A 25,124-nucleotide genomic window follows, 5' to 3' on the forward strand; every position below is an offset into this window, starting at 1 on the left:
TGACTGTGAATCAAATGATAAGACATCACAGGGCAGCAGAGGGACTAAAGCTGATACGACAAGGGACAGATACATTTATGAGCAATGCTCGAATCGCATACTTTGGTGGTGAATATTTGACCGTCGATTGCCTTAAATACCGATCCAGAGATCACACCTTGTGAATCGTATCCTATTTCCTTGTCGGATAAAAAAGTCATTTTCAACCTTTGTACAAAAATACGATATAAAGCCAAGCTTAGAGGTACTTGTACCACATGTCCTTCACACTTTTAGTCCTTGACTACCTAGAAACTTAATACCCTTTGAGTACCTAGAAACCAAATTCTTCCTAGAGAACTTCATCACTTTCAAAGATAGAAACATCGGGAGCCGGTGCCATAAGCTCCACGTTGGGGCTGTTGGGCGGAGCCGTGGGGAAGTTTCCGTGAATAGAAGTCTCAAAGGGGCCGGCAACGGGAGCCACCTGGGGTGCAAAAGCGGGAGCAACGTTCGACAACATGGCCTGAGCCGGGTTAGCCATAGCTGGAAGGGCCGGGCCTAGAGCAACGGCAGCGCCCTGAATTGCCTGCAGCTGTTGAGCAGCTCGGGCATGTGCCGCCGCCTTCTCGGCCTTGGTGTCGTTGTTGCGCTTTTGGCCGACCTTGCGCTGGGTTTGAAGAAAAGAGTTAGATACAGATGGGTAATGCTGGCGGTTATGTTGCGGGAAGTATGATCTTGACTTACAGTGTGCTCCCTGTGCGGGTCACAGGTATACCTCTGGATGTAGGTCGCCTGCATCAAGTTGGCCACGGCCGATTTGCATTCCTACAAGTTGGTATCATGTTAAAATGTTTCCTTTTGGGAGAAATATGGAGTAGGCATACCTCAAGGCAGTCGACAATATCTGTCCAACGGTCGTCAAACGTGGGGTAGCTTCGCCATGTGAAGTTGGTGTTCCAGGGTAGGACCCTGGTGCGCCCCTGCTGGGCATCTCGCGCGTAGACCTGTAGGGTGATGATGTGATTAGTTCGACGGCTCTGTGACACAGGCGATGGGTGAACCTACATAGACTTCCCAGGCAATCCCCTCAAGAACGGAGCCGGAAATGGCCTTGATCGCCTCCACCTGGTGATGATTTGGCCTATCGGCGATGTCCGTCATGTTTGCCATGGCTTCCACCAGTTCCTGCACGTACTGCATCTTCTCCTCCTCTGTGTGGAAGATGTCTGCTACCTCTGAATCCTCCGTTTCGCAGACTGTTGTCGTCAACAGGGCGCCCTTGCGTAGCCAGAACTCGGCCTCGGACCTGATGTTTCCCGGATACTCCTGGTCAACGGCCGTCCTCCTATTGTATCTACGCTCGTCAATCTCGCGCTCATGCGGGGCAAGCACCTCCAAAACCTCGGTGGTGAGTCTCGGCTTGTATTGGGCAAGGTTCGCAAAGGCTTGTTCTCCAACACCGGCGCAGTGCATGCAGACCAGCCAGCGATGTGCCACTTTGATGAAGTCGGAATACCTAGGACGGTCTTGATTGGGCACCATAGGGAGCTCGATTTCATGGAAGAATCGAAGGGTGCCAGTCGGGGTGACAAGATTGTCGTACATGTGGACTACATACAGTTAGATTTGTCGACAAAAGGTCGACTTGGGAGTCAGACTTACTGAGGATCTTCCACCACATGTTTACGAGAGCCACAGAGTTGCTCTCAACAGCTTCCTCTAGAAGCTGCGGCAGATCTTGTACGGCGGAAATGGCCGCCTCAATGCGGGACTCAATCAGTGCCTCGATATTGACGTTATTGGCCATCTTGTTCTGTGTTCTGGGATGCTTGATGACTAAGGTCGACCATTAGTTTCCATGACAACAACATAGGTTAGGTAGCAGCGTAAGATTGGAGAGAATGAGTATCGGTTGAATCTTGAACATTGCCAGAGAAGAGGAGGAGAATACATTGATATGAAGTCAAGACTAAGAACAGAACAGGTATCATATATAGGACTGCCAAATTAGCGTTGAACAAGTCATACTACAGGGTGTGAGTCTTATTAGGGACCCAATAGTCTCGAAAGTAGAAAACAAGGAAGAACGAAAAAAAACCAAGCGATGAGAGTAGTAGGTACCTTATATAAAGTCAGGTACTCACTGATATCTTGCTGTTGCTGTTTGGTTGTGTGTGTCGATTGTCGATCAATCACAATGACTGCGCGTAGGTAGTTGGATTAGATGTGGTGAGTTGCTGGAGATGTGCTGCTGTTTGGTCATGTACCTAGCAATTGGTCGAGTTGTGATGTTGATCCATGATGGTGTTGAAGCGAAGTTAACATTTGGGAAACGGTTCAACATGGACGCTTTAAATAGAGGGGTTCAAGGTGACAGAGCAACTGCGAGGACCTTGGAGTATCGTGCGACCTTGAGGCTGAACAGAATCTCTGACCTGGGATCTTGAACCTGAACAGCGGCTCTCAACCTGAAGGTATCCACACTTCCACCAATGGACATGTTCGACAGCCCAGCAATACTGGGACACGCCCGATGTTCTGAGAACACTTGCCAACCTGCCTTCCTGCTTTCCTTGTTCCAATTTGACACACTGCCTGGAGCGCACCTTCCATCATTGTGGGGTATTGTGATGACAGATGGAAAGAGCCGGCAATCGTCGGTGAAACCTCTGGCACCAGGGAAGCCCGGGCTTTTCATTCTCCTCGAGGAAGACAACAAGAGACGGAACCTGATGGCATCCATGACAGTCAACATGAGGCACTGGTCTCTTGTGTCAATTTCAGCCCGCCATCTGCTACATGACGACTGCTCTGTCATCGCCGTTCTGATGCCGTTCCACTCCCCAGCGCGCTGCCTCTAGGGTACCATATCCCAACCACACTGGATGTCTATGGTCCGCCAAGACAGTCCCGCTCGCCTGCCGACGATTGATCTCCAGCCCGAACGAATGTCATGAGGGTCCAGGAGACTGGAGCGGTCCGTTGCGCATAGTTTGTTCGTTCCTCGTAGCTCATGCCCTCGGGAGCCCATGTACAGCACAGCACAGCACAGCCCACCGATTCGCTGCACCGGCAACGCGTCGTTCCTCATGTCCGAAACTCTCACCCGAATTCCGCATCCTGGCACCCCCATGCCATGCCATGAGTGAACCCGATATTGGCAACCATGCTGTCGAGCCCATCGACCACATCCTACATTCGTACAACGTCCAGATAGAGTCTGTTCCTGGCTGCACTAGTGTTGTGCCCACCTTCCCAACTCGGTTTTAAACCTTGCTGTGATTGGTCAATTCACTCCTCTCATCCATGTTTGGTCCGCTTGTGTGGAACGAACATTGGGAGCATGGACAACGGCGGACGGCCCAAGCACAAGATAAGATTGTGGAAAAGAGAACGCCTGTAAAAATCGACAGAGGGCGCGAGCAAACACGGGACATGCAAGGGGCGCAAAGGAGTACAGCAGCGGCTATATAAGAAGAAACGCGATCATTCAGACAAGTGACAGGGGACGAGTTTGAGGAGAGGGTGTCAGCGTCATAAGAACGATGCGTTGCTACGAGCAACAGCACAGAGAACATACCCACGGCGCAAACGAGCAAGTTGGCTTGGTCGGAAATAGATATGACCAGAATAATCATCCGTGGGAAGGAGATGAGCTTCTGCGGCATGGCAGCTTGAAATCGATGGCAGTGCAGAGACGCACGAGAAGATGGCTGCATCATGTAGAAGCGTACTTGACATGAGTGTAAATGCAATCAACAGGTTGGTTATTGGTCACGAGGAGCACGACTCAGTCTTTTGCCGAGAGGTAACTACAAGTATCTGGCTTCCGCCCGTCGATCCTCTCAATGCTTGTATACCTACCATTCAAGCCCACATCTTCTCCATGACATTTCCCTTTACTCAGATATCATGGACTCGCTCACGCTGCTCGAGCTTCTTGTCACGTTGGCTAACTTTCTTCTCTTCTTGTCCTTGCTAGTTGACAGTTTACACGCTGCTATCGAAAACCCTTGATGCGAGGGACCACAATGGACCCTACAAAGTGTCGCCATTGACATAGCTACATTCTCATACCTTCGCCGGTTTCATGAGTCGCACTCCATATTCAGCGATAACTACACATGTGGCTTATACATGTAATTCAACGGCTTGATCGATTAAGGAGGATGTACGAGACCTTGGGATGAAACAAGACACCGAATGCGGCCAGCGGCGTACCCTCCTCAACGACCGATTGACGGACAACGAGGTTGAGAATCATGATAGCCATCGCTACCTGGAGATTAAGGAGGTGTGACAGCTGGGGAAGAGAGCACAACATGCAGCACACCGACCGCTAATGCTTGTGTTTCTAGTTCCTTTTTCACGGAGACAACGCGGTTACTGCTTGGTGAAACCGCAAGAGGAAACGCATTCGAGCTGTTCCAAATTCAGCCGCCGCTGCCGCGGCCCTGAACAAGATCCTTGGACCCCGGACACAGACATCTTGCTCAGTTCTTCCAGGGCAAGCGGCCACATGCACAGAGAACATGCAAGGGGCATATGCTCGCCAAGATAAATTCCCCAGCCAAGGAATGATACAAGAGCTCAGTTACCCTGAGGCTCCTTCTGCCTTGCCTGCCATCCCTCGTCGATCAGACCTCCCTTCTTTTCGTTGCCATCCATGTTATCCTGCTTGACACGGACCTCCCGCATGGGAGCGGCAACAAACCTCCTGGCCGGTCGACTTGGACATATGAGTGCGGCACACTCTTGTTTGTACGCAACGCCTCGAGGATGGCTTCCATGCGGGCGTCGAAAGTTGGAAAGTGCTCCAAATTCCAGGAGCGCTTTTCGCACCACTACGGACTGGGATTTCAGGATTGCTCTAACGGGGTTCTTTGGGTGAGTTTGTATAAAAGGGAGTTGAGGGAGGTTGGGAAAAGGTAGGTACGCCGCTTGTCATATTCAAGAGGCAGGTAGGGAGATGTCACTTGTTGTTCGCTGTAATATGCCACAATGATGGTATCAACGAATAGTAAGAAGCCCTGATGATCTATAGAGGTAGATAGCCGAACTCCAGCGCTGATATGTTATGGTATCATTACAGGAAGACCGACAAACGCCACTCTTAAAGACACGCAACTAGAATTCCCCTAACTGCAATCTCGATGCAAATTCCGTGCCGCTGTCTCATCCATGCTTCCCGGTTTTCAAATCCCTTCAGCCCTCTATCCTCTCTCTTTGGCGAACCTTGGATGATGGCTTTCCGAAGTCTTCGTGGACATATCCAGGCGCGCTCGAGGAAAAGAACTCACCCCCCCTCGCTTTTCCTCGCCTCCCGACCCTCACTTATGAGGTTACCCCTCTTCTCGTTCCCGTCTATATTTCCCTGCTTTCCCTGGTTCATTACCTTGGTTAGACTCCCAGTACCTCACTTTCAAAAAGAGATGATACTTACACGGACTTCGGCCTTAGGACCGGCAACGAATCTCTTGGTGGGATCCACCTGGATGAAGGAGTGCGCGATGCTCTTGTTTGTGCGCAAACCTTCAAGAACGGACTTCATCCTCTCGTCGAAAGAGGGAAAGCTCTCTAACTTCCAGGCCTTTTTATCGACCCAGGGAGGGATCCCGCTGATGCCTTTGTGGGCGTTGATTGCCAGTGTCTATGAACTTGTATATTAGCCCTCAATTGCTGATTGATTATTGGTTCCGGGAATGATGGCTTACAAGGATCTTGTCTCCCATGAGCTCAGTCGCGGCGCCCTTCATCTCACGGACGCGGCGAACGTGAGTATTCTCAATCCACTCGGTCTTAATAATATTGCCGTTCTTGTCCTTGGTGTCTGTTGTAACTTACAATTAGCCTATGACCTACCTACCGAGCATGTCTTGAATACGGCAGGTACACAACGATGAAGAACCGAGCCTCATGTCAAGGTCACTCGCCTGTTACAACGCGACGGAAAGAGAAATGACTGAGAGGTTTGGGCAAATATGGAAATCGACAATCAAAGATGACGTCTATTCCCAGCCCAGCGTGTACTTGCCACAATGAGAAATGACTTACCCTTCCTACGCGGCTTGTTGACGACGTTTCGAAAATCCCGGATCGCTTCGAAAATCGCCTTGCGCCACTGGCGTTCCTCATCTGGACCCGGCAGGTCCGCCAAGGACGCGGCTGGAATGGTCGCGGCGACCTGGGTGGACGCCAGCTGAATGTAGTCAGCTTCTAAGCGTTCGGCTTGCTCATGGGATATAATGTATCCCTGGTAAGTATTGTTGTCCTCCTCTGCCATCATTTCACTGATGGTCTTGCCCGCATGGGCATAGTCAACAGCGGCAAACTGATGGGAGCCTTGACCCTGGTCAGGAGCGACTTGATTTAATTCCTGAACAACATTAGCTTGGTTCAAATGCTGTGTTCACAGGCTGTGGAATTACCCGTTGCTCCATGAGCTGCGGAAATGCGGTTGGGTCGACAAGCTGTTGAAGAATCTGTTGGTTCTGGAGCTGCTCAAATGCCGGTTGTCCTTGGTTCTGAACGGGATGGTTACAGCCCGCGTTGTGAAGCTCGAGGTCTCCGAGGAAATGGTCGAACTCATCTCCAATCATGAAGTCCATCATGTCGTCATTAGAGGTAACCTTATTGTCAAAACTCTCTTCCTGGGAAGAGCTTCCCGGGGTGGGGAAGCCGGTTGACATGGACAGATCTGGTTCCATTTTGGAGTTCTTGGCGGTCCTGATGTTTTGCTGAACCCGTGCCTCCAAGATGAGGTTGTCAAACAAAAAGAAGAAAGAGGGGTATAGATAGAAACATATGCAGTTGAAATCTGAGAAGTTTCCCATCCGGCCTGAAAAATACGGTGGGGTAATTGTAGGCGGCCTGCCGTGGGACAGAATCCTCAGCGTCGACGCGCCGTTTTTCGTCCCATCAATACCTTTCGTTGAGGGTCGCCGGGCAACTGACCTGGCGATTCGACGGTCCCTATGCGATCCACTCTCAGCCTTGTCACACCTTGAACCTTTGCTGCTTTTGACGCAGCAGACAGTGTACGAACGGCACTTACCTTCCTTCAGTCGCTGGCCTCCAGTCACGCTCCTTCCATTTTAGTGTCGGTCCACCTCCCAAACCTTGTTTATTTTCCTGCATTTTTTCGTCTCTTTCCTTGGCGGCTCGGTCCCTGCCCTCGAATTCCATGCTCATCACCTGACAGCTGCTATCATTTAAGCCTGAACTGGCAGCTGCTGATCCTCCGTCTAAATTACCATCTCTACTGATATAGAGCCCAACCTTTTTCCAAGAGGGACTTGGTGAGAGATAGCCAAACGGTCCTCCCTCGTCACCCACCGTTCGTTCTTTCTCCGTTGCCGGGTCATCAGATAGGACGACGACCCGAACCTTCCATCCTCTGAACGTTTCTTCCCCTAGTTTATATCCTCTCCCCATGTAAACCTTCTGTGCCTAAAGTAGAGTACATCGTGTGTCGCCCGTAAACTATACAGAGGAAGGTATCTAGAGGTACGTAGCACCTGCTATCGTCCGCCGGCTCCGTCCAAATCAGCTATTGAATCTTTCCACGGTCGCCTGCCCTTGAGCAGTCGAAACAGAAACACAAGCTGGGTGAGTTATAAGAGAAAGCAATCTTTGTTGCGTTTCTACCTTTTTTTCTTTATTCGCCGTGTGTTCACTTTCAAACAAGAAAGCTCTAGACGTTACCTAGCATCTCATAGTCCTCCTTGCTCCTCTGTTCCCCCGTAACATGCTCGCTCTTCCTGTTTGGTCCTTCCTCATTTTCCGTCCAAAGTAGCCGGTGAACCGCAAAGCCATGAGAACATTATTCTGGGCTCAAAAGGACAAAGGCAGACACAAGAAGCTTCAGAACACAGCTACAGCATTATTGGACGTAGCATCCCCTTTAATACCTAAAGCATCCTTCCCTTCTTACAGTCATATTTGGTGCAATGACTCAATCTCACGCACCCAGTCAGGCCTTTTCCACTGGATCGGTAAGCATCGATGACACAAAGCCTTCAGCACAACCAGACGGTACATCCGAGGCCAATAGGGCGGGGATATTGCGGATGCCGATGTGGATGTACCGGATGAGAATGTCGATGGCTTTGGGCTCAAAGTTCTCCATGTTGACGATGCCGGATTTGGCTTCCCAAGGACTTTGGCCATGGTAAGATAACTCTTGGACTTGAGGTTTGCCGGCTCTGCTCATGGTAAGGAATGTCTCCGTTACCAGTCACAACGTTGTGATTGCAACTGCCTGTGTCCATCAGAAAAAGACATGTTCACTCACCACTTGGGAAATGGTGTCCGAAGGGTGGGTGAACTACCCATAAGACGCCTGAAGTATCCCAAGCAGAATCCAAATGATTCTCAACTTTGACCACCAATGAATGCGAAATCGGCGAGTGTCCCCGCGATGCCTTTATTGGGATGTCGTTAACTTGCTTATGTAAGCCACAGGAAAGTAGACATGATCTGTTTCATTTCGTTTTCCTTGCCAAAGAATGATTGCCCTGCTCACTTCAGAAGTTGCCAACTGGATGAATCTGATCACTTGAATCATCAACTGAAAGGTTGAAACTGTCCAACCTTTTCAGCGTTGTTATCATGGCCTGGCCGAGGGACGCATGTGCACAATCTCGGAAGATTGCCGGAGAGCTTCCGGCAATAATCTACTTTTCTTTCGGTCGCTTCCCGAGAAGGGATCCACATTTCCGAGCGCAAAGCCGGCTTGGCCGCCCTGTAATGGTCTGGAGATCCGAATGCCATCTATGCTGCTTCGGTAAGAATATAAAGTTGTGCTTGCCTTGATGGATTTATCTCCGAGTGTCGGTTAGGTTCATGAAATGTTTGAGACATTTGAGACGAATGATGTACACAGCGTGAAACAAACAATGTCGCGAAACAAGTGCTGCATGCTTGTGTCTTGATACACCACATTGTGAACTCGGCGGCACGCTTTGGACAGGTACCCTTGCTGATTAAAGTCAACAGAATCTTCACTGAGGAGAGGAACATGGGGTTAAGCATCTTGAAAACCCGTGATGATCGATCGATCTACGGCCAAGCGACAAAAAGATTTTATCCCGTCACAGAGGGGCAAACATGTCATGGTATCGATGTTTCATTGGCAAGATTACGGCGTTAGCAGTCGGGTGTCTGTTTCCACTGATTTCTAACAGTGGAGTGTCTGGGGCCTTATGACGTCGTTGATTGTGATGGCGGAGGGCAGGAAGATCGGGGGATCATGTGCCGAGCAGCCATGAGAAGAATGTCAATAAAATACACTCATATTGAAGATGGGAAACTTGACAAGTTTGAATGCGAGTCAGCGACAGACAGTGATACTCGATCATCAACTGCCGTGCATGATCACCATATGATTAACAGCTACAGTACTGTCGATGTGATGTTGTGCACCCCTCCTTCAGAGAAATAAAAAAAAAAAAAAAAATGACGATTTGGGGCATGTCCCCGCCCCGTCCCCGCCCCACCATTTCAGGTCCCGGGCACATCATGGGAGCGTCCACAGCACGTCGTGGTGTTCGTCCCGTCGAATGGCGTAGCGCAACAGCGGCACGCACAGACCAGTAGTGCCCTGTCAAATCCCTGTCTTGGGGAATGTGCCTGGCCAAGCATTGCGACTGGACGAACTGCTGCTGACTGTGCCTACCACGTTCAGGAACCAACGGTTATAATCAGTTCTCCTGAAGAGGGGACATCTTGACGGAAACAGCATGTCACAAAAAAAAAACAAAAAAAAAAAAGAATGGCTGGGTGATAAAGTGTAGTGTAGTATAGAAAGACAAGCCGCCAAGACATTCCATCCTCTCGGCAATCCCCATTCCCCCAAAACAAGCTAAGCAAAAACAGCGTTGCAATGCCTGCAAATGCCCCACTCTACCCCTATCTGGTTCCATGTCGCTTCCATTCGCGAGCGGGGAGGAAAGAAGACGAAAGCATACGAATCTCTCGAGGTGCAGATGTTGGGGGAAGAGATTCCACAGAGATTGCCGGCGTTACAATCAGAGAATGAGAGATAGATCTTGGGTTTGAATCTTGAGGAGCGAGTCTTAAAAAAGGTTGATATTAAGCCCCCTCCCTCCTCAAACCCAATTTTGTTGTGTGAATCTGATCCCCTTTCATCTCGAAAAATCAACCACCAACAAAGACATCAAACCCTGCGGACCCTGCTCCATCATCATCCTTTGAAACCCCTACCCTTCTGACTGACGACGGACAATACTCAAGCAAAACATTTGACGCTTGACGACAAACCCCAGATTAGACAGACCCTTTCTTTCGAAACCCTGATTTTTCTTCGGTTGACCGAATTCGGACAACAAGTCGACAAAAACGAAAAAGAAAAGAAAAAAAGAAATAAACCCTGGATCGACCACACCGCTGAGGCTTCCTTGTTACTTGCCCAGGACACCGTCACAAGACCCGCTTGGATGAGATCACCGCTCCCACCCAATTCAGCATTCAGGCCAAGGCAGGCGACCAACCAGACATTCATTCCCACGAGCTGTGCTGCTGTGCCAGTAACGAACCCCTGACAGCTCCCCCAACAAGCCGCATCATCTTTTTACACTAGTAACACCGCCTTCGTAACGAGGTGAAGAAGAAGAAGAAGAACAAAAGTGGCGGCGGGCTCACTCACGGGCTAGACCGAATTGACGGACAGGGATCTCGCCCAACGGGAGAGCCGATCTACATCATTTCCCACTTTTTGGTGGTATTTGGCATTTGCTATTGTTGCTACAGCAGTCAAGTCGAAGAAATAAAAGAAGAAGAGAGGATGGCGCTCCTTGGGTATTCGAGACTGGTCGGTACCTCTTCCGATTCTGCTACGACTTTTGTATCTCCAAACGACAACGACACTTTAAGAAGTATCTCTACCGCTTCCACAACAACAACAACAACCACACATCCCGCGCCACCACCAACAACGCCATTCCTAGCACACATCATCCCCCTCCTCACCACCACCTTCAAAACCCTCTACCAAACGCACCTCCTCCTCTTTTCTCTCTGTTTCAGCACCCTCACCCTCCTCCTCGTCCACATCCTCTCAACCCTCCACCTCTTTTCTCTCAATCTCTTCCTCTTTTGCCACCTCATCCTCTACCGCACCCTTTTTCTCGTCAGAACCATCACCATGGAAACCGCCACGCTCAGCTGGTCCATCTTCTGGGACTCCCGAAAAGCGCGGCAGATCCGCAAGAAAATCGAATTCGAGTTTTTCGTCTGGATCTTGGGACCGGGAGGCAACTTGTTGTGTTTCCTGCTGTGGCCTGGGTGGATTGTTTTGGGGGTGATGGTTTGGGGGCTTAGTTGGGTTTTTTCAAATTCGTCGGGGACATCGGGGACAGTGATGGGTGTTAGTGGGTGAATGGACATGCAAAAAAAAAAAGAGGTGAGATATACTGGACTGACAAGGGGGAGAAAAGTGAAGAGGGAAACAAAGTGCTGACATTTTGCTGCTTTTTTTAGGGGATTTTGAGCAAATGATTAAACAAAAAGTATGGTGGTGATGATGATCGCGACGTCGCTGGGGCAGGCAGGCAGGCAGGCAGGGACAGCGATGAACAGCTGGAACTGTCCCTGGTCCGAGTTGAATGCGTCGCGAGCATCGCAATGATACCTGCTATTCGCATTCCGCGATCGCAATCGCGTCGCCTTTCGAGGCATATACATAGAGACACACACACACACACACACGACACCGCATCGTTGGAAGCATTGAATTACCAATCAAGCGACAAAACGAAACATCGAGCCAATTGAAGGCCAACCAACATCTTCGATTCTCTACTCAAGCACGGTATCCGCTTGCGACAAAAGACTACCTCTACCGACCGACTACCTCGAAAAGAAAAACGCATTCCCGCCCAAATCCCTTCGAATCTCATTCTGATAATCCTTTTCCGGGTCAAACTCCTGCCACGTACTCGCCGGATAGATGTGTTTGTTGCGCTGGTACCACCTCCGATCCACGACTTTGGTGAAAGTCGGGTCGTCGTTTGCACCCTCCAAGGTCATGATATCCGGGAGGGCAGCGAGTCGGCTTGATGGGGTGGAGAGGGCCGCGGGATCGGCGGCTGTTGGGGATGTTTGGGGATCTGACAACGAAAAAGGGGCGTCATCGGAGTAGTCGAAAAGCCGCTTGTTTCCGGGGCCCAGTGTTTTGTTGATGATGAAGAAGTAGAATTCGTAGTGCTGGAGGGGTGTTAGCATTGTTTTTTTTTAAAGAGGAAAGCATGGATAGCGAGCATTCTGCATTTTTGGCATGAGTAGATAGCATAGATCATAGCGCAAGCAATCAATCCTCTTCACAACCGTCTATCCTGTCCCACACATGCAAAGAAAAAAAGAAAAGAGTGTACTCACATGTGGAATGATAATACTCCCCCTAACCAACAACAAATCATCCACTGACACCCTCGCCCACGCCCTCCGCGCATTCAAAATCTTGTCCTGTCCTACACCCCTCTCGGCGCCCACCTTCCTCGACTTGTCCAAAAAGAGCCAAGCATGGTCGCCCTTCTTCACGCGCACCATGCCGCCGGGGATGTTGGTACCATCGTAAAAGACGAACGGGATCGCGATCTCGGAAGCCTTAACGGCTGCTTGCTTAGCCAGGAACTCTCTGCGGATGGCTTCGCGCTCGGCGGCTTCGCGACGGAGAGCCGCTTTGGTGAGGGCGCGCGGGATAATGGGGGCCGAGGTGTTGATGATTTTCTTCTTTTTGGTAACATTGTCGCTGGCGTCGGCGTCGGCGCTACTTTCGCGGTTGGGTGTGCTCGTTGTTGTGTCCTCTTTCTTGTCTTCGCTAATCGAGCCGTCAGGGTTCGGTGTATCCTCCTTTTCTGCTGCTGGTGTCTTTGCTTTCTTCTTATTCACAATCACCATCTCCTCCTCCCCCTCTTCTTCATCGTCGCCAAAGCTTACTAAAGCCTTCTTGGTCTTTATCCTCTTTGCTTTTCTTTCCCCCGTTGATGTCTTCTTCTTGGTTTCGCCTTCGCTCTTCCCCTCGCCGCCTGTCGTCGTCCCGTTCTCTGCGTCTGTCCCGGGCGCAGGCGTCCCCGTGGCCGATCGATCCAATGGCGTCGCAGCCGCGCTGCTGGGGTTGTCTGTGTCGAGAACGGGAGTGGCTGTGCTGCTACCCCCTCGCGCAGCAGCAATCGCGGCCTCTCGAACTTCGCGGTGTTGTTGCTCGAGAACTTCGGCGCGTCGCTTGCGAAAGTCGGCGAGGTTGACGAGTCCTACGGTCGAGGAGGAGACGCGCTCTTGGACGGTTTTGTTTTGCGGGGCGAAGCGGGGGTTGGGAGTCGCCGTGTTGGAGGAGGATGAAGCAGCTGGGTTCGGGGTCGAGGTACCGCTGCCCGGTTGTGATTGTTGTTGTTGGTCGGACATATTTCTATGGGGGAGTGATTGGGTTCAATTTAGTTTGATGGTGATTGGGGCATCGGAGGTAGTATCGGTCGGAACGGAAGTAAGATAGCTGTACAGAGTCGGGAAACGGGATAGCCAAAAGGGACAGCGGACGTAGTGGTTTGAAAACTGACGATGAACAGATTGATTGTTGTTTTGGTGACAATTCGAAGCAGCAATTGAGCACCGATTGCGACGTCAATCAGTCCACGGCAGGCAACAAGGAGGTGGTCTGTGCATGGCATTACCAGCACCATAACCGCTCGGCCACAGCGCTGCAGTGTGCTACAGCACCCGGTGTCACTGTTTGCAGCCCGTGTTGACGTCGCCGCTGACCTAACTTCAACTTCACCCTTTCATCAACTTTTCAACATGCGCAGCAAACATGGAAACCAACAAGAGGAAAGCGGTGGTTGAAGCGGGCGATGAGCACAACTTGGCAGGAGAAGGAGGATTAGCCAGTCCAGTCCGCGAACCCGAAGCCAAACGACAGAAACAAACAAACAATGAAGATATCCAAGGGCAGCCGGCGCAAGAAGCCACCAAGCCGACCCCCGAGTCCGATCGGCCCCACAACACCCGGAGCGCCCCGCCTTCCGAACCCGGACCCGGACAGGCCGTAGTAGCAACGGGGGGCAAACCACGCAAATGGACCGACGAGTACTTTCGCAAGCTTTACACCAAAGACCCCAGTTTCAAACACCTTGGTCAGAAGGATCCCGACTTTGCTCCTTTGTAAGCTGTTTTTGACCTTGTCGTCGTCGTCGTCATGATCACATCACTAACACACTCTCAAAAGTCTCGACTCCAAGAACCAACTCGACTTCAACGACCCATCAGCAGTAATGCAACTAACCAAAACCCTTCTCAAAATCGACTACGGCCTGATAATTGACCTTCCCTCCGACCGTCTCTGCCCCCCCGTTCCCAACCGACACAACTACATCCTCTGGCTCACCTCCCTCCTGTCCTCCTCTTCTTACCACCCCCATTTCAGTTCCTTACCTGATCAGAACAATTCCTCCCGCTCCATCATCGGCCTCGACATCGGCACCGGCGCCTCAGCCATCTACCCCCTCCTCGGCTGCGTCCAACACCCCTCCTGGTCCTTCATCGCAACCGACATCGACGCCCACTCCCTCTCTTTTGCCAAGCGCAACATCCACCTCAACAACTTACAAGACCGCATCACCCTCTTGCATCGCACCCCGGACCAATCGCTGATCCCTTTCGACTCCCCCATTCTCACCACACGGGGAATCGACAGAATAGACTTCACAATGTGCAACCCCCCCTTCTACTCCTCCCCGTCGGACCTCCTCTCCTCCGCCGCCAAAAAGAGTCGACCACCACTAACAGCATGCACTGGCGCCCCCGTCGAGATGGTCTGTGCAGGAGGGGAAGTGGCGCATATTTTCAAAATGATCGACGAGTCGCTTGTCCTCCGCGAAAAAGTGACGTGGTACACGAGCATGGTCGGAAAGGTAACTTCCCTGGAAACAGTAGTGGAGAGGCTAAGAAAGGAAAAGATACAAAATTATGCGGTGACGGAGCTGGTGCAGGGTAAACAGACGAAGCGGTGGGTGGTGGGATGGAGTTTTGCGGGGATGAGAGCTGGAGAGGCAGAAGGAAGGGGGGTAAGTGGGGTGTGGAAGAAACTGTTGCCGCCGGTGGTGAGTATGGAGGTTGGAATGTGGAAGGACAGTAGGGAGCAGGTCGGAAAGGTGGTGGAGAGGGTTAAGCAGACGGTGGAAGGGTTGGAGTTGATGAGTTGGGAGTGGAGTGGGGAGAGGATGAGAGGGGTGGGGAGGGCGAGGGCGAATGTTTGGAGTCGGGCTTGGAGGAGGAAGAGGGAGAGGGAGATGAAGGCGGTAGAGGAGGGGAAGAAAAAGGAGGAGGACGGTGATGGAAATGGGACAAGAGAAGAAGAGGAGTGTAAATTGGGATTTGAGGTGGTGATCGAGGTTGGAAAAGATGGGGAGATGAAGGTGCTGCTACTTTGGAGGGAGGGACATGATCAAGGCTTGTTTGAGAGTCTTTGGGGTTATTTGCAGGGGAAGCTGAAGGATATCTAGCCTTGCATGTGGCGGAAGAAACGTTCGAACTATCTTTCTAGGACTGGTTTCGAGACAAAGGTTGTCCTGCTTGGCCAAGATCACTACGACAAACCGAACGTGATCAAATATCCCCTACACTAATGCATTAGCAGTTTACCGCATATCATAGCAGCAATTGAGATAACACACTATCTCATTCTATGCTTACGCCGGCTTGAGGATCATACTTGGTCTCCACGACCGTCACTTCTTTTCCACTTATCTTTCCTCATCCGCCCGAGAACTTTTTGGCAAGATCCTCAGTCGCTCATGACAGAACAACGGAAGATGATGGAACCCACACCTTTCACAACCATGGCGCCTTCCTCCATTCTCCATCCAGGTATCCAGGACTCGACCGAAATATGATGATTGAATTCGATAGTCAAATGCGCAATCAACAAAAATCCGAGTATCGCTGAGCAGCAATTCCATGGCCATCAACAAAGCAACACCGTAATGCCCAACCTCAAAATCCCACCACTTTTATCTCCAATCCCCTCATCGGTACTGTTGAGATACGCCACTATTTATGAATCCAACACCGACACCGACAACCCCTCGGAGGAGCCAGAGATACCAGGCCATACCCACAGAGCACTCCCACCGTTTCTCCGGGGTATACCCATCGACTGGTCACAGGGTTACTTTACTTGGCAGCGCAAGGGATGGTGAGTTCCTCCTTCAGCAGCAGCACCACACCTGATAAGACATCTGGGTGGGTAGGTATAGTGACTGACAGTCCAATTTACATAGCGATTGCGTGGTCAAGTTCTGCCCGCAACATTGCCGGGAGCTCATAGGATCAAGGGATGATGAATCCGAGCAAAGTTCTACGCCTGCCTCTGATGTGCGAGTCGATGCTTCGGATCCGTATGATCTCAGTTCCGACGATTATGACCCGAATTTAAACGACGAGGCGGTCGATGATAGCGATGAACACGATGTTGGCGATGATGACCACAATAGCGAGGTCGATCATAACGATGCCGACGACGAAGCTGAGTCAGTTTCCTCAAATGAAGCAGCCGATGGCGACGGGAACGACATACAGTCTGCAAGTCACAAGCCGCATAATGCGTCGATACTGCCTAGCATCGAAGGTGGACACCAATCTGGGGAGGGATCACCTACACTCTCTGTTTCGCCCGGAGAGGGGACTGCCCTGGATGACCCAAACAACCTCCATGAAGCAGAAGAGGGCACGGTCTCTCTCAGCGATCGGGACCAGCCAGATGATATCATGGACGATTCGAACGAGACCGAGGTGCCCAACCCCGAACTTCCCCAGCCGCAGCCGCAAGGCTCCCAAGTCCAACGAATGCAACGGCCCGCGCACCAGCCTCCGCCGCCAGCTGAGCTAGGCTTCGACACCGAGTATCGCGAAGCCCTCCCCGAAGAGCTCAGAAACGAAGTAATCGCCGATACCCAGGCTAAGGCTAAGGCTAAGGATACCGGCACCCAGAGATCCCAACCCCAGCCACAGGTGCGTGGGCGTGAGCGTGAACAGGTTTTCCAAAGGCATGGCGGCGAAAGCAGCGGAAACGCCGAGGTCTTGCAAGAGTTCCTTGGAGTACTCCCGGAGGACCTTCGTAACGAAATACTTCCCCCTCTGCAGGCTTGGGCTCGGGCTCAGGTCTCAGCCCTCCCTCCCCTAAGCAGCTTTCCAGTCATGTCTGCCATCACCACCACCACCAACAGGCCCGCCTACCAAACAAGCCGACAAGTAGCCCAAGAAGCTGGACCTCGGTCCCAGTATGCTAGTCCTCGCGCGCAGCAACATCATCAACACCTGAGATCCGACTTTTTAGACACGGTGCTTAATAGTAGCCCTTCTTCGGCGCTTGGTTCTAGTCAGGCAGTTCGTGGCGGGGAAAGCAGTGCCCACGGTCATACATCAGCTCAACCCGGTCCATCTCGGACCATGCCATCCATGGGGGTTTCCACTACGTCAAACCCAAAACCCGTCGCTAGAAGGCTGTTTGGTCGATCTGATGCATCCCAGCCACGTTCAGCGCCAGTAAAACCCGCAAGCAACATGGATCTCGAAGAGGCCAATGGTATGGTGACGCGGAGTCAGAGCCGTCGTCGCGGTAGAGTTGATACTGTTGATGAGGTCGGGGAGTCAAGTAAGGTCGGCGAGAGTATAGGTATGGTGACACGAAGTCAGGGCCGTCGTCGCAGTCAAGCTCGGAATGGCGTAGAGGTGCAGGACAATCAAGACAATAGGGACAAGGAGGAGCAGGAGCAGGAGCAGGACATACAGGGTGAAGAAGCGTCAAGAAGCAACAAGAGGAGAAAGAAAACAGAAGAGGATCGGGAGTCTGAAGGAAAGGAGAAGACGAAGAAGACACTAGGTAGAGCCAAGAGGGGAAAACCAAAAGGGAGCGGGAATACGAAGACGTATGGGAAGAGAGATAAGAGGAGGAGGGTTTGATGGTGGTTGTACTAGGCTCAGTGTGTTGTTGGAAGATTAGCGAAATAATGGCTTTGTTATGGGCATCAAGAGCAAGTCGGGGTCGGGAGCGAGGGGGACGGGGATATTGGGGCGTTATGGAGTACGAGGTCAGGGTGATGTTGGAGTATGGTTAGTACAGAAGAAATCATTGGATAGATTGAATCGTGTTTGGTATTAGTATGGCCATTGAGTAGACCCAAGTTTTTGGTTGATGGAAATGAAGCAAGAAGAAGAGGACGTCGTCTGAATGCCAAGCCCAATACTCTGATGTGCTGAATGTGACGCTATGCATGTGCGAGCTCCAGCGGTGTTCTAGACCTCTACAGGCCTTATCTCCTACACTACTTGGCGCTGTGACTCCGCCGCTAACGTGCTGCATGGCTCGTCCCGAAGCGCGGGATGGAGTGCTGGGTATTGGAGGACGTGCACTAACAGAAACACACTTCTTCAAGACAGAAATTTGTTTAATCGGAAGCGGAATCCAATAACTTGGCAGCTCAACGTCATCTTCAAGACTCTGTTCCTTGTTCGGACAAGCTTCTGGTTTCAGCTTCCATGCTTTCCCTTCCACCAACCCCTCCCCTCCTAGGTCCCCCCTCGCTCGTCGTGCCCTTCAAGTTTCCCTTCCCCTCTCGCCGTCCTTGACCATGGAATCCCAAAGCCAATTAACCGTCGCTGCTATTTGCTTGCTCTGGCGACCCTGACCACTCGTTGAACGGGAAAGCTCCGACAAGGTTGCAGCTGTGTCGCTTCCTTGTTTTGACGACAGCCATCTTCATCTTTTCTTGCCCTTCTCTCTTTTGGAGTGCCTCCTCGTCCTGTTTCACGCGCCTCTGCTTCTACATCGCAGCGACATACATTAACCTTGATCTCGACGCAACACGCGCAGACGACCACAGTACCTATCGTCGGATTCCACAGACACAGGGCAGCATGGCAAGATTCGGGGCCTTCTCGCGCCTCTTGGGCTTGGACCGTCCACCCCATCGACACGACCATTGGTGGCACGAACATCGCCGACAACGTACGAATCCCCCTCTCCTCTTGCTGAAGGCAACTCCACGCTAACAATCGCAGTCCTTCCCAGCTACCGTGACGACTTTTACGTCTCCGCCATCCCCGCCGAAACCGTGACCGAAATCGCCCTCCGCATCCGTCACCTCATCGAGAAATGCGTTCCCATCGAGCTCCCCGTTGAGAAAATCACCTCTCCGACTAGTAAGATCATCACGAAGAAGGTGCTCAAGGCAGCCAAGGAAGCCGGCGGTAAAGAGCACCGATCATGTGTCGTCTACTGCTTGCTCGTCAACAAGCGCTGGTGGAAACATCAAGCTCAAGTCGAACTCTGGGATGCCGACCTACACGCCCTCCGCGCCGTAGCTTGCGAGGTTATCGCCAAACAAATCATCGAGACGGAGGAGGACACCAACTTCTTGCTTCACGAGGTCCTGTTGAAGCGCTACTCCATCATGATCGATAACAAACCTACCAAGCCGTCCAACGTGATCGAAAAGGCTGTCGACTTGCATGCCCTCAGGGTGATCGGCTCTTCGGGCTACCAAAAGTGTATCAACTACCTCTGGCGCGGCTGGTTGGTCCAAGATGAGAACGACCCGTCAACCTTTGTCGAATACCGCGACAAGGACAACACCTCCTTCTGGTCGCACTTGGACCCGGATCGCATGCGCGCACCCATGTACCAAAACTGGACGCAGATGCTCATCAGCTTCGTCTATCTCGTTCTCTACACTCTTGCCATGAATAGCGTCAATCCCGGCGGCCACCTTGATGTGGTTGAGGGTCTTTTGTACGCCTTCACCCTCGGTTTCATGTGCGACGAGTTCGCCAAGGTTTGGAAAGCCGGGCCCGCCATCATCGGCTTTTGGTCCGCCTTCAACAGCATTCTCTACGGTCTTTTAACCACGTCTCTAGTCTTCCGCGTCATCGCCTTCTCCCACGACAGCTCCGACGTCGACTGGCGGCAACACTACAACATCCTATCCTACAACTTCCTCGCCGTTTCCGCCCCCATGTTCTGGCTGCGCATTTTGCTATATCTCGACTCCTTCCGCTTCTTCGGCGCCATGCTGGTCGTCCTCAAAGTCATGATGAAGGAATCCATCATCTTCTTCGCTTTACTTCTGGTCATCATCGTCGGTTTCCTCCAAGCCTTTCTCGGTCTCGACCAAGCAGACGACCAAGTCGTCGAAGACACCATGTTCATTGTGCAATCCATGGCCAACGCCTTGATGCAGTCGCCCGATTTCAGCGGCTTCGAAAAGTTCAACCACCCCTTTGGTCTACTTTTGTACTACTGCTTCACTTTTGTAGTGATGGTTATCCTGCTCAACATCCTCATCGCCCTCTACAACTCGGCCTACGAAGACATCTACGACAACGCCAACGACGAGTACCTCGGCATGTTTGCGCAAAAGACAATGCAATTCGTGAGAGCACCCGACGAGAACGTGTTCATCCCGCCGTTTAACCTCATCGAGATCTTTTTGTTGGCTCTGCCACTGGAGTGGTGGATGAACAAGACTACTTATGAAAAGATCAACGATTGGTGCATGGCTACTATCTACTCCCCCCTCTTGCTGGTCAGCGCCTTCATCGAAGTCAAGACCGCGCAAGAAATTAGGGCCAACCGAGCCCGTGGAGACGGGGATGATGATTCGGTTGAGGAGTGGGAGCAGAGAATGGGAGACCTTGATTTTGAGGCGGATGGATGGGCGAGGAGGGTCGAGAATGCGAAGAGCCAGTTGGTCAAGATGCAAGAAGGAGAGGTGGATGAGGAGGAGGAGAATGAAGAGATGGAAATTGGGAAGTTGAGGGAGGAGGTGAAGGAGCTCAAGGGGTTGTTGGGGGAATTGATGGGGATGATGCAGAAGGAGAGAGAGGGGAAGGGGAAGGAGGCTGTGAAGAACGAGAATCAGGAGGTTGAGAGTCAGGTGGTTGACAGTCAGGCCACTCAGATTGCTGGAGATGGTGATGGCGGTCAAAGCAGCAGCAGTAGTAGCAGTAGCAGTAGTGATGGGAAGTGAGGCTCCATGTTCCATCTCTGCTGGTACGGAGATGATGGATACCTACAGTTCCATCATCCATGTTATCCAAAAAGGAAGTGTTAGGTTATGGTGCTGCCTAGGTTACTAAGAATACTCCTGAAGGGCCACGAGTTATGTTCTCAACGATACAATTTATGACTATACGGTAATCTCCTCTCCAACACACTCGCCCGCTGCAAAAAAGTAATGAAGCTAGACATAATGTGCTAACTGGCCGCTCGATATAGCATATTATCTTCCTCGTAAGTTTTTCATTTACCTTGCTGCATAGATGCGCCAGCAACCCAGAGAGATACATAGGTAGAGAGTAAAGAGACGGCTTAATATGGCAAGTACAAAAAAAGAAAACATTTTTCAACGTCAGTCTTTTCGGATATTTGTTCAGCCATCTAGGAATAGATCACTTCTAGTTTTGGCTCTCATCTCACTTGATAGTCTCTACCTAGGTAGAAATCAACCGTCTCGTCCACAATATGGAAACTTATCAACACCTTTACTTAGCAGGCGATCAACTAGGTGGTAGGTAACTGGTCGGGTAGACCAGTCTGATACATACCGCTCGTTAAAGTCTATAGAACATCTGCCTGCCAAGAAACGAGACCGAGCCAAGCTAGCCAACACTCCAACCATCACGTTACAGCAATCATTCCTGCCATAGTCAATTTCCCCGTTATCTATTTTAAAGATCCAAGTAGGTAGGTACATTGTGAAGGGTGGAAATAGTCAAGTCAGAAATGGGCAAATTCGGGCAGGAACTTGCACCCGACATACACCACCAAGTCTACTTACCTAGGTAGGTTTAAAAGCTGGACTCAACTTATATTAGGTAGGTAGCTACTAGAATGAAGCCCAAAACACGAACTAATCAATAACTTTCACACAATCAAGTCCATTATCAAGTCTACTACGATTAGGTATAGTAGGTAGACTCCAATAATAGTAGGTACCTAACCAATAATAGGAGGTTATAACCATACCGCGTTTTCTTTCTTCTTCTTGTTCTATTTTTTCTTCTCTTTTTTTTCCTTTCTTTCTTTTGGCATTAATGTACATAAGTCTCTACGTAGTGGAAAACTACCTACCAACACGCCAATTCGATCATCGGCCCGGCCCCGTGCGTTCAACGCTACTTACCTATGTAGGTACCTTACCTATCACATTCAACTACCAAAAAAAAAAAAAAAAAAAAAAAAAAAAAGAAAAAAAAAAAAAAAACTTTCTTTACACAAATCCGACCATTACCTCTAGATAGTAAGGTACCAAACCGCTTCGGACAACGACAACAAAAGACTAGGTAGGTAGGTAGGTAGGTAGGTAGGTAGGTATTCCACAGCCTACCATAGTTTCGTCATTACTATCACTACCTAGGTACCTAGGTACCTACCAGGCCAGTTAGACACAACCGAAGTCTAAGTCTGGTCCGTTCGAGTGACGAGACGATCCAGTCATACTTATAAATATCCTCCCTAGGGGTACCTACACATGCGAGCAGTACCCAGTTACCTAGGTACCTACCTCTATACATCTAACAAAAGGCCGTAATCCAATCATAGGTAGGTACCTAGTCAAGAATAATACACCATATCTCCTTTAGGCGGGCGTTTTAGTGATACCATTATTAAGGACTGGACTCCAGCTGGTCAAAAACTGCAAGGGAGAAGTGTCTCTGTCCTTCGTGGTATATCGGCAGACACCAGACCACCATCTTGTCATTGACAGGAAAGCTTCCTCTGCCTTCCTTGCCAACGCCAACGAGGGACTAGACGGATTCCGCTTCGTCACCAACCACGATTTGGGCAGAAGGAGGGACTGGAGGGATGTAGATCTGATCCCCGTGTGCTCTTAGTACCTAGCCAGGTTACCTAAGCCAGCGCACACGCTGATTCCCATCCAGCCAACAACCCTCGACATTGGCTGTGTGCCACAGATTTTGCCATGCCTAGGTAACGCACATTCGTGCCAAGTCATTCTGTCTGGCTGGTTGGTCGCAGGCCAGTCCTCAGGCGGGAGGAGATCTTCACCGAGTACTGCGTTGTACAGCTCAATGTCTCGTCGTCAGAATACTCCTGCCTGAAGAACAATCCGGGAGTGGCTGTACGAATTGACGGCGCCGGCGCTGATCGAGGAATTGTTAGCGGCCCGCTAAACGCTTAGGCGGCGACGGACGGGGGGAAGGGAATAGGCGACGGCGGATTGTCACTTCGGGTGGCCGACGTAGGGTGGGCGATTTCCGGCATTGCCAAGGAACCTGATCTTGCGAGAGTTGCCATCTCGCAAGTCGTGAAGAATGTCGCCTTGGTGGTCGGTCTAGGTGCAAGGGAAGGTTAGCGAAGAGGAAGAGGAAAAAAAAAAAAGGCGAGGGTTGGCTGAGAGTTATGTCCGAGGACGGAAGGAAAGACGGTTGCCACCACGTCCTGCAGGTGCGTGAAAAGAAAAACGGTAGGTAAAACGAACAGGGAGGTCTTTGCACGGCTCACTTGAGAGGAAAATTAAAAAGACATTATCAGCTGGAGTTAGGCCGCTTGGAATATCGCTATGTAGGAATTGGATAAAACTCAAGTTTGAAGGAGTAATGTCAACGCGCGAAGGTATAGTAAGAGTAAGTATATAGCGAAATGTCAAAGGTTAAAACAGTTTTGTTTGAGATGGAGGAGGAGGAGAATGTAGAGAATGGACTCACTCTGCCAGGAACTTAGGACGAAGGCGAAGGCGAAGAACTTATTTCATTATACCTACTATTGAGGAGGAAGTACGGTGCGGGGCGGTCAAGTTTTGATATTAGGTAGAGGTAGGTAAAGGAATGTTCAGTAGTGATAGGGGTCATAGTAGGTAGCTATGCTAAAAACGATGCTGGATAACCATGTGCATTTTTAGGATCTAAGGAGTGACAGTATTCACCACCCTCTCGTTTACCACAGGTTCCCGATTCTCCTCCTCCTCCGGAATTGGGCCTAGTTCATGCGGTTGATAACCCATTACCTCGTCCATCCTCTCCCTAACCTTGTTCCAAAATCACCCTCCCACATAAACGCCAGCTCCTCGAGGGTGCGGTCTTTAGTCTCGGGAAAGAAAAAGTATACTGTAAGTGCTTCGATAGCAATCCAGACATAGTATACTATGTAATACTTCCACCCGATATTGAAGAGGGCAATGGGGTTTACGTAAGAACCGATGAAAGAGGCAATGCGTACGGTGAATTGCTCTACTGCAATGCCTTGGGAGCGTTGGTAGTAGGGGAAGAGTTCGGAGAGGTAGGTGTAGGTGAGAGAGCCCCAGCCTAAAACGTAGAATCTGTACACAACACAAGGGTTAACTTCTGACAGGGAGACCAAGGCGAACCAGAGCAAGAAGCGAATGGATGATGCTGTGGGAAAACATTGGAACTTACGGCGTATAGAGGAACATAAACACCAATACCGGGATGACGGCTTTGGGAGACCCTATCTCTACCTTTGAGCTGGCAACGGTCTATACTATATATACCAATTCCGTCCCAATGGTGCCCATCAGGAATATGGTCCTGCGAGGACACCTTGGGCTGATGAGGGTGGCCACGCTCGTCCCGGCCACGAGGCCCCAGCAGGTCCAGCCGAAAATGATCATTTGCACCGTGTGGGGGTTAGTGATGCCGACAGTCGCCAAGATCTTGCCAGTGTAGAAGCTGAGGAGGGCATTACCACTCCACCGGGTAAAGAGACTAATAACGGCCGCGAGGAAAAACCGCTTTCGCATCGGAGAGGCGAAACACGTTCCCCCACACAAATGTGCTCTCGGTCCTCTTCCTTTCTTCCGCCAAGGTACTACCATTTGAAAAGAGAATTGGTCTCCGTTCAAAGCGATATGGGATGATGGTAAGGTTTCGTGACGCCACAGAAGACTCTGATGGCTACCCTCTAATGCCTTTCGTCGTCTCCTTCATGGCCTTTAAGACTGGAAGATAGGCCTTTGGAACTCAATTCCAGGGTTTGGCGACGCGACCACGACGGCTCGGAAACTGGAACGGGAACGATAGTTGATTGAACGCCGGCGGAACGTTCATCGTGGAGCTGTGCTGTTGTAACTTCGTGCTCAAGTGGAACTTCT

The 25,124-nt window shown here is 50.8% G+C and overlaps 8 protein-coding genes across 8 annotated transcripts; 3 read left to right on the forward strand and 5 right to left on the reverse strand.

The window, feature by feature from the left end:
• Positions 1-331: 331 nt before the first annotated feature.
• Positions 332-1,789, reverse strand: B0T23DRAFT_327868 (uncharacterized protein; the record flags this gene model as incomplete). The annotated part of the gene is made up of 6 exons (XM_062835651.1): positions 332-649; positions 727-759; positions 867-986; positions 1,054-1,224; positions 1,318-1,592; positions 1,645-1,789. The coding sequence occupies 6 exons, from the start codon at positions 1,787-1,789 to the stop codon at positions 332-334; spliced, it is 1,062 nt and encodes a 353-aa protein (XP_062687875.1).
• Positions 1,790-3,885: 2,096 nt separating this feature from the next.
• Positions 3,886-7,119, reverse strand: B0T23DRAFT_400311 (uncharacterized protein; the record flags this gene model as incomplete). Its single annotated transcript, XM_062838476.1, has 10 exons — positions 3,886-3,960; positions 4,060-4,100; positions 4,204-4,257; positions 4,581-4,711; positions 5,283-5,377; positions 5,426-5,632; positions 5,697-5,812; positions 6,037-6,358; positions 6,411-6,996; positions 7,037-7,119. The coding sequence occupies 10 exons, from the start codon at positions 7,117-7,119 to the stop codon at positions 3,886-3,888; spliced, it is 1,710 nt and encodes a 569-aa protein (XP_062687876.1).
• A 2,987-nt stretch (positions 7,120-10,106) lies between these two features.
• B0T23DRAFT_55287 (uncharacterized protein) lies at positions 10,107-10,645 on the reverse strand. Its single transcript, XM_062841443.1, has one exon. The coding sequence runs from the start codon at positions 10,502-10,504 to the stop codon at positions 10,232-10,234; it is 273 nt and encodes a 90-aa protein (XP_062687877.1). The 5' UTR covers positions 10,505-10,645; the 3' UTR covers positions 10,107-10,231.
• Positions 10,646-11,767: 1,122 nt separating this feature from the next.
• Positions 11,768-13,576, reverse strand: B0T23DRAFT_55292 (XAP5, circadian clock regulator-domain-containing protein). The gene is made up of 2 exons (XM_062841444.1): positions 12,379-13,576; positions 11,768-12,207 (listed from the first exon to the last, which is right to left on the reverse strand). The coding sequence occupies exons 1-2, from the start codon at positions 13,402-13,404 to the stop codon at positions 11,851-11,853; spliced, it is 1,383 nt and encodes a 460-aa protein (XP_062687878.1). The 5' UTR covers positions 13,405-13,576; the 3' UTR covers positions 11,768-11,850.
• A 231-nt stretch (positions 13,577-13,807) lies between these two features.
• On the forward strand, positions 13,808-15,497 carry B0T23DRAFT_327806 (uncharacterized protein; the record flags this gene model as incomplete). The annotated part of the gene is made up of 2 exons (XM_062835646.1): positions 13,808-14,157; positions 14,222-15,497. The coding sequence occupies 2 exons, from the start codon at positions 13,808-13,810 to the stop codon at positions 15,495-15,497; spliced, it is 1,626 nt and encodes a 541-aa protein (XP_062687879.1).
• Positions 15,498-15,737: 240 nt separating this feature from the next.
• Positions 15,738-18,177, forward strand: B0T23DRAFT_55308 (uncharacterized protein). The gene is made up of 2 exons (XM_062841445.1): positions 15,738-16,189; positions 16,275-18,177. Exons 1-2 carry the CDS (start codon positions 15,978-15,980, stop codon positions 17,953-17,955), a joined length of 1,893 nt encoding a protein of 630 aa, XP_062687880.1. The 5' UTR covers positions 15,738-15,977; the 3' UTR covers positions 17,956-18,177.
• Positions 18,178-18,525: 348 nt separating this feature from the next.
• Positions 18,526-21,020, forward strand: B0T23DRAFT_368106 (uncharacterized protein; the record flags this gene model as incomplete). Its single annotated transcript, XM_062836434.1, has 2 exons — positions 18,526-19,000; positions 19,054-21,020. The coding sequence occupies exons 1-2, from the start codon at positions 18,910-18,912 to the stop codon at positions 21,018-21,020; spliced, it is 2,058 nt and encodes a 685-aa protein (XP_062687881.1). The 5' UTR covers positions 18,526-18,909.
• Positions 21,021-23,918: 2,898 nt separating this feature from the next.
• B0T23DRAFT_416315 (uncharacterized protein) lies at positions 23,919-24,960 on the reverse strand (the record flags this gene model as incomplete). Its single annotated transcript, XM_062839627.1, has 6 exons — positions 23,919-24,036; positions 24,066-24,332; positions 24,430-24,498; positions 24,574-24,764; positions 24,802-24,841; positions 24,932-24,960. 6 exons carry the CDS (start codon positions 24,958-24,960, stop codon positions 23,919-23,921), a joined length of 714 nt encoding a protein of 237 aa, XP_062687882.1.
• Positions 24,961-25,124: the final 164 nt, after the last annotated feature.

This window comes from Neurospora hispaniola, assembly GCF_033458365.1.
Source record: "Neurospora hispaniola strain FGSC 10403 chromosome Unknown B0T23scaffold_13, whole genome shotgun sequence".
NCBI lineage: Eukaryota > Fungi > Ascomycota > Sordariomycetes > Sordariales > Sordariaceae > Neurospora > Neurospora hispaniola.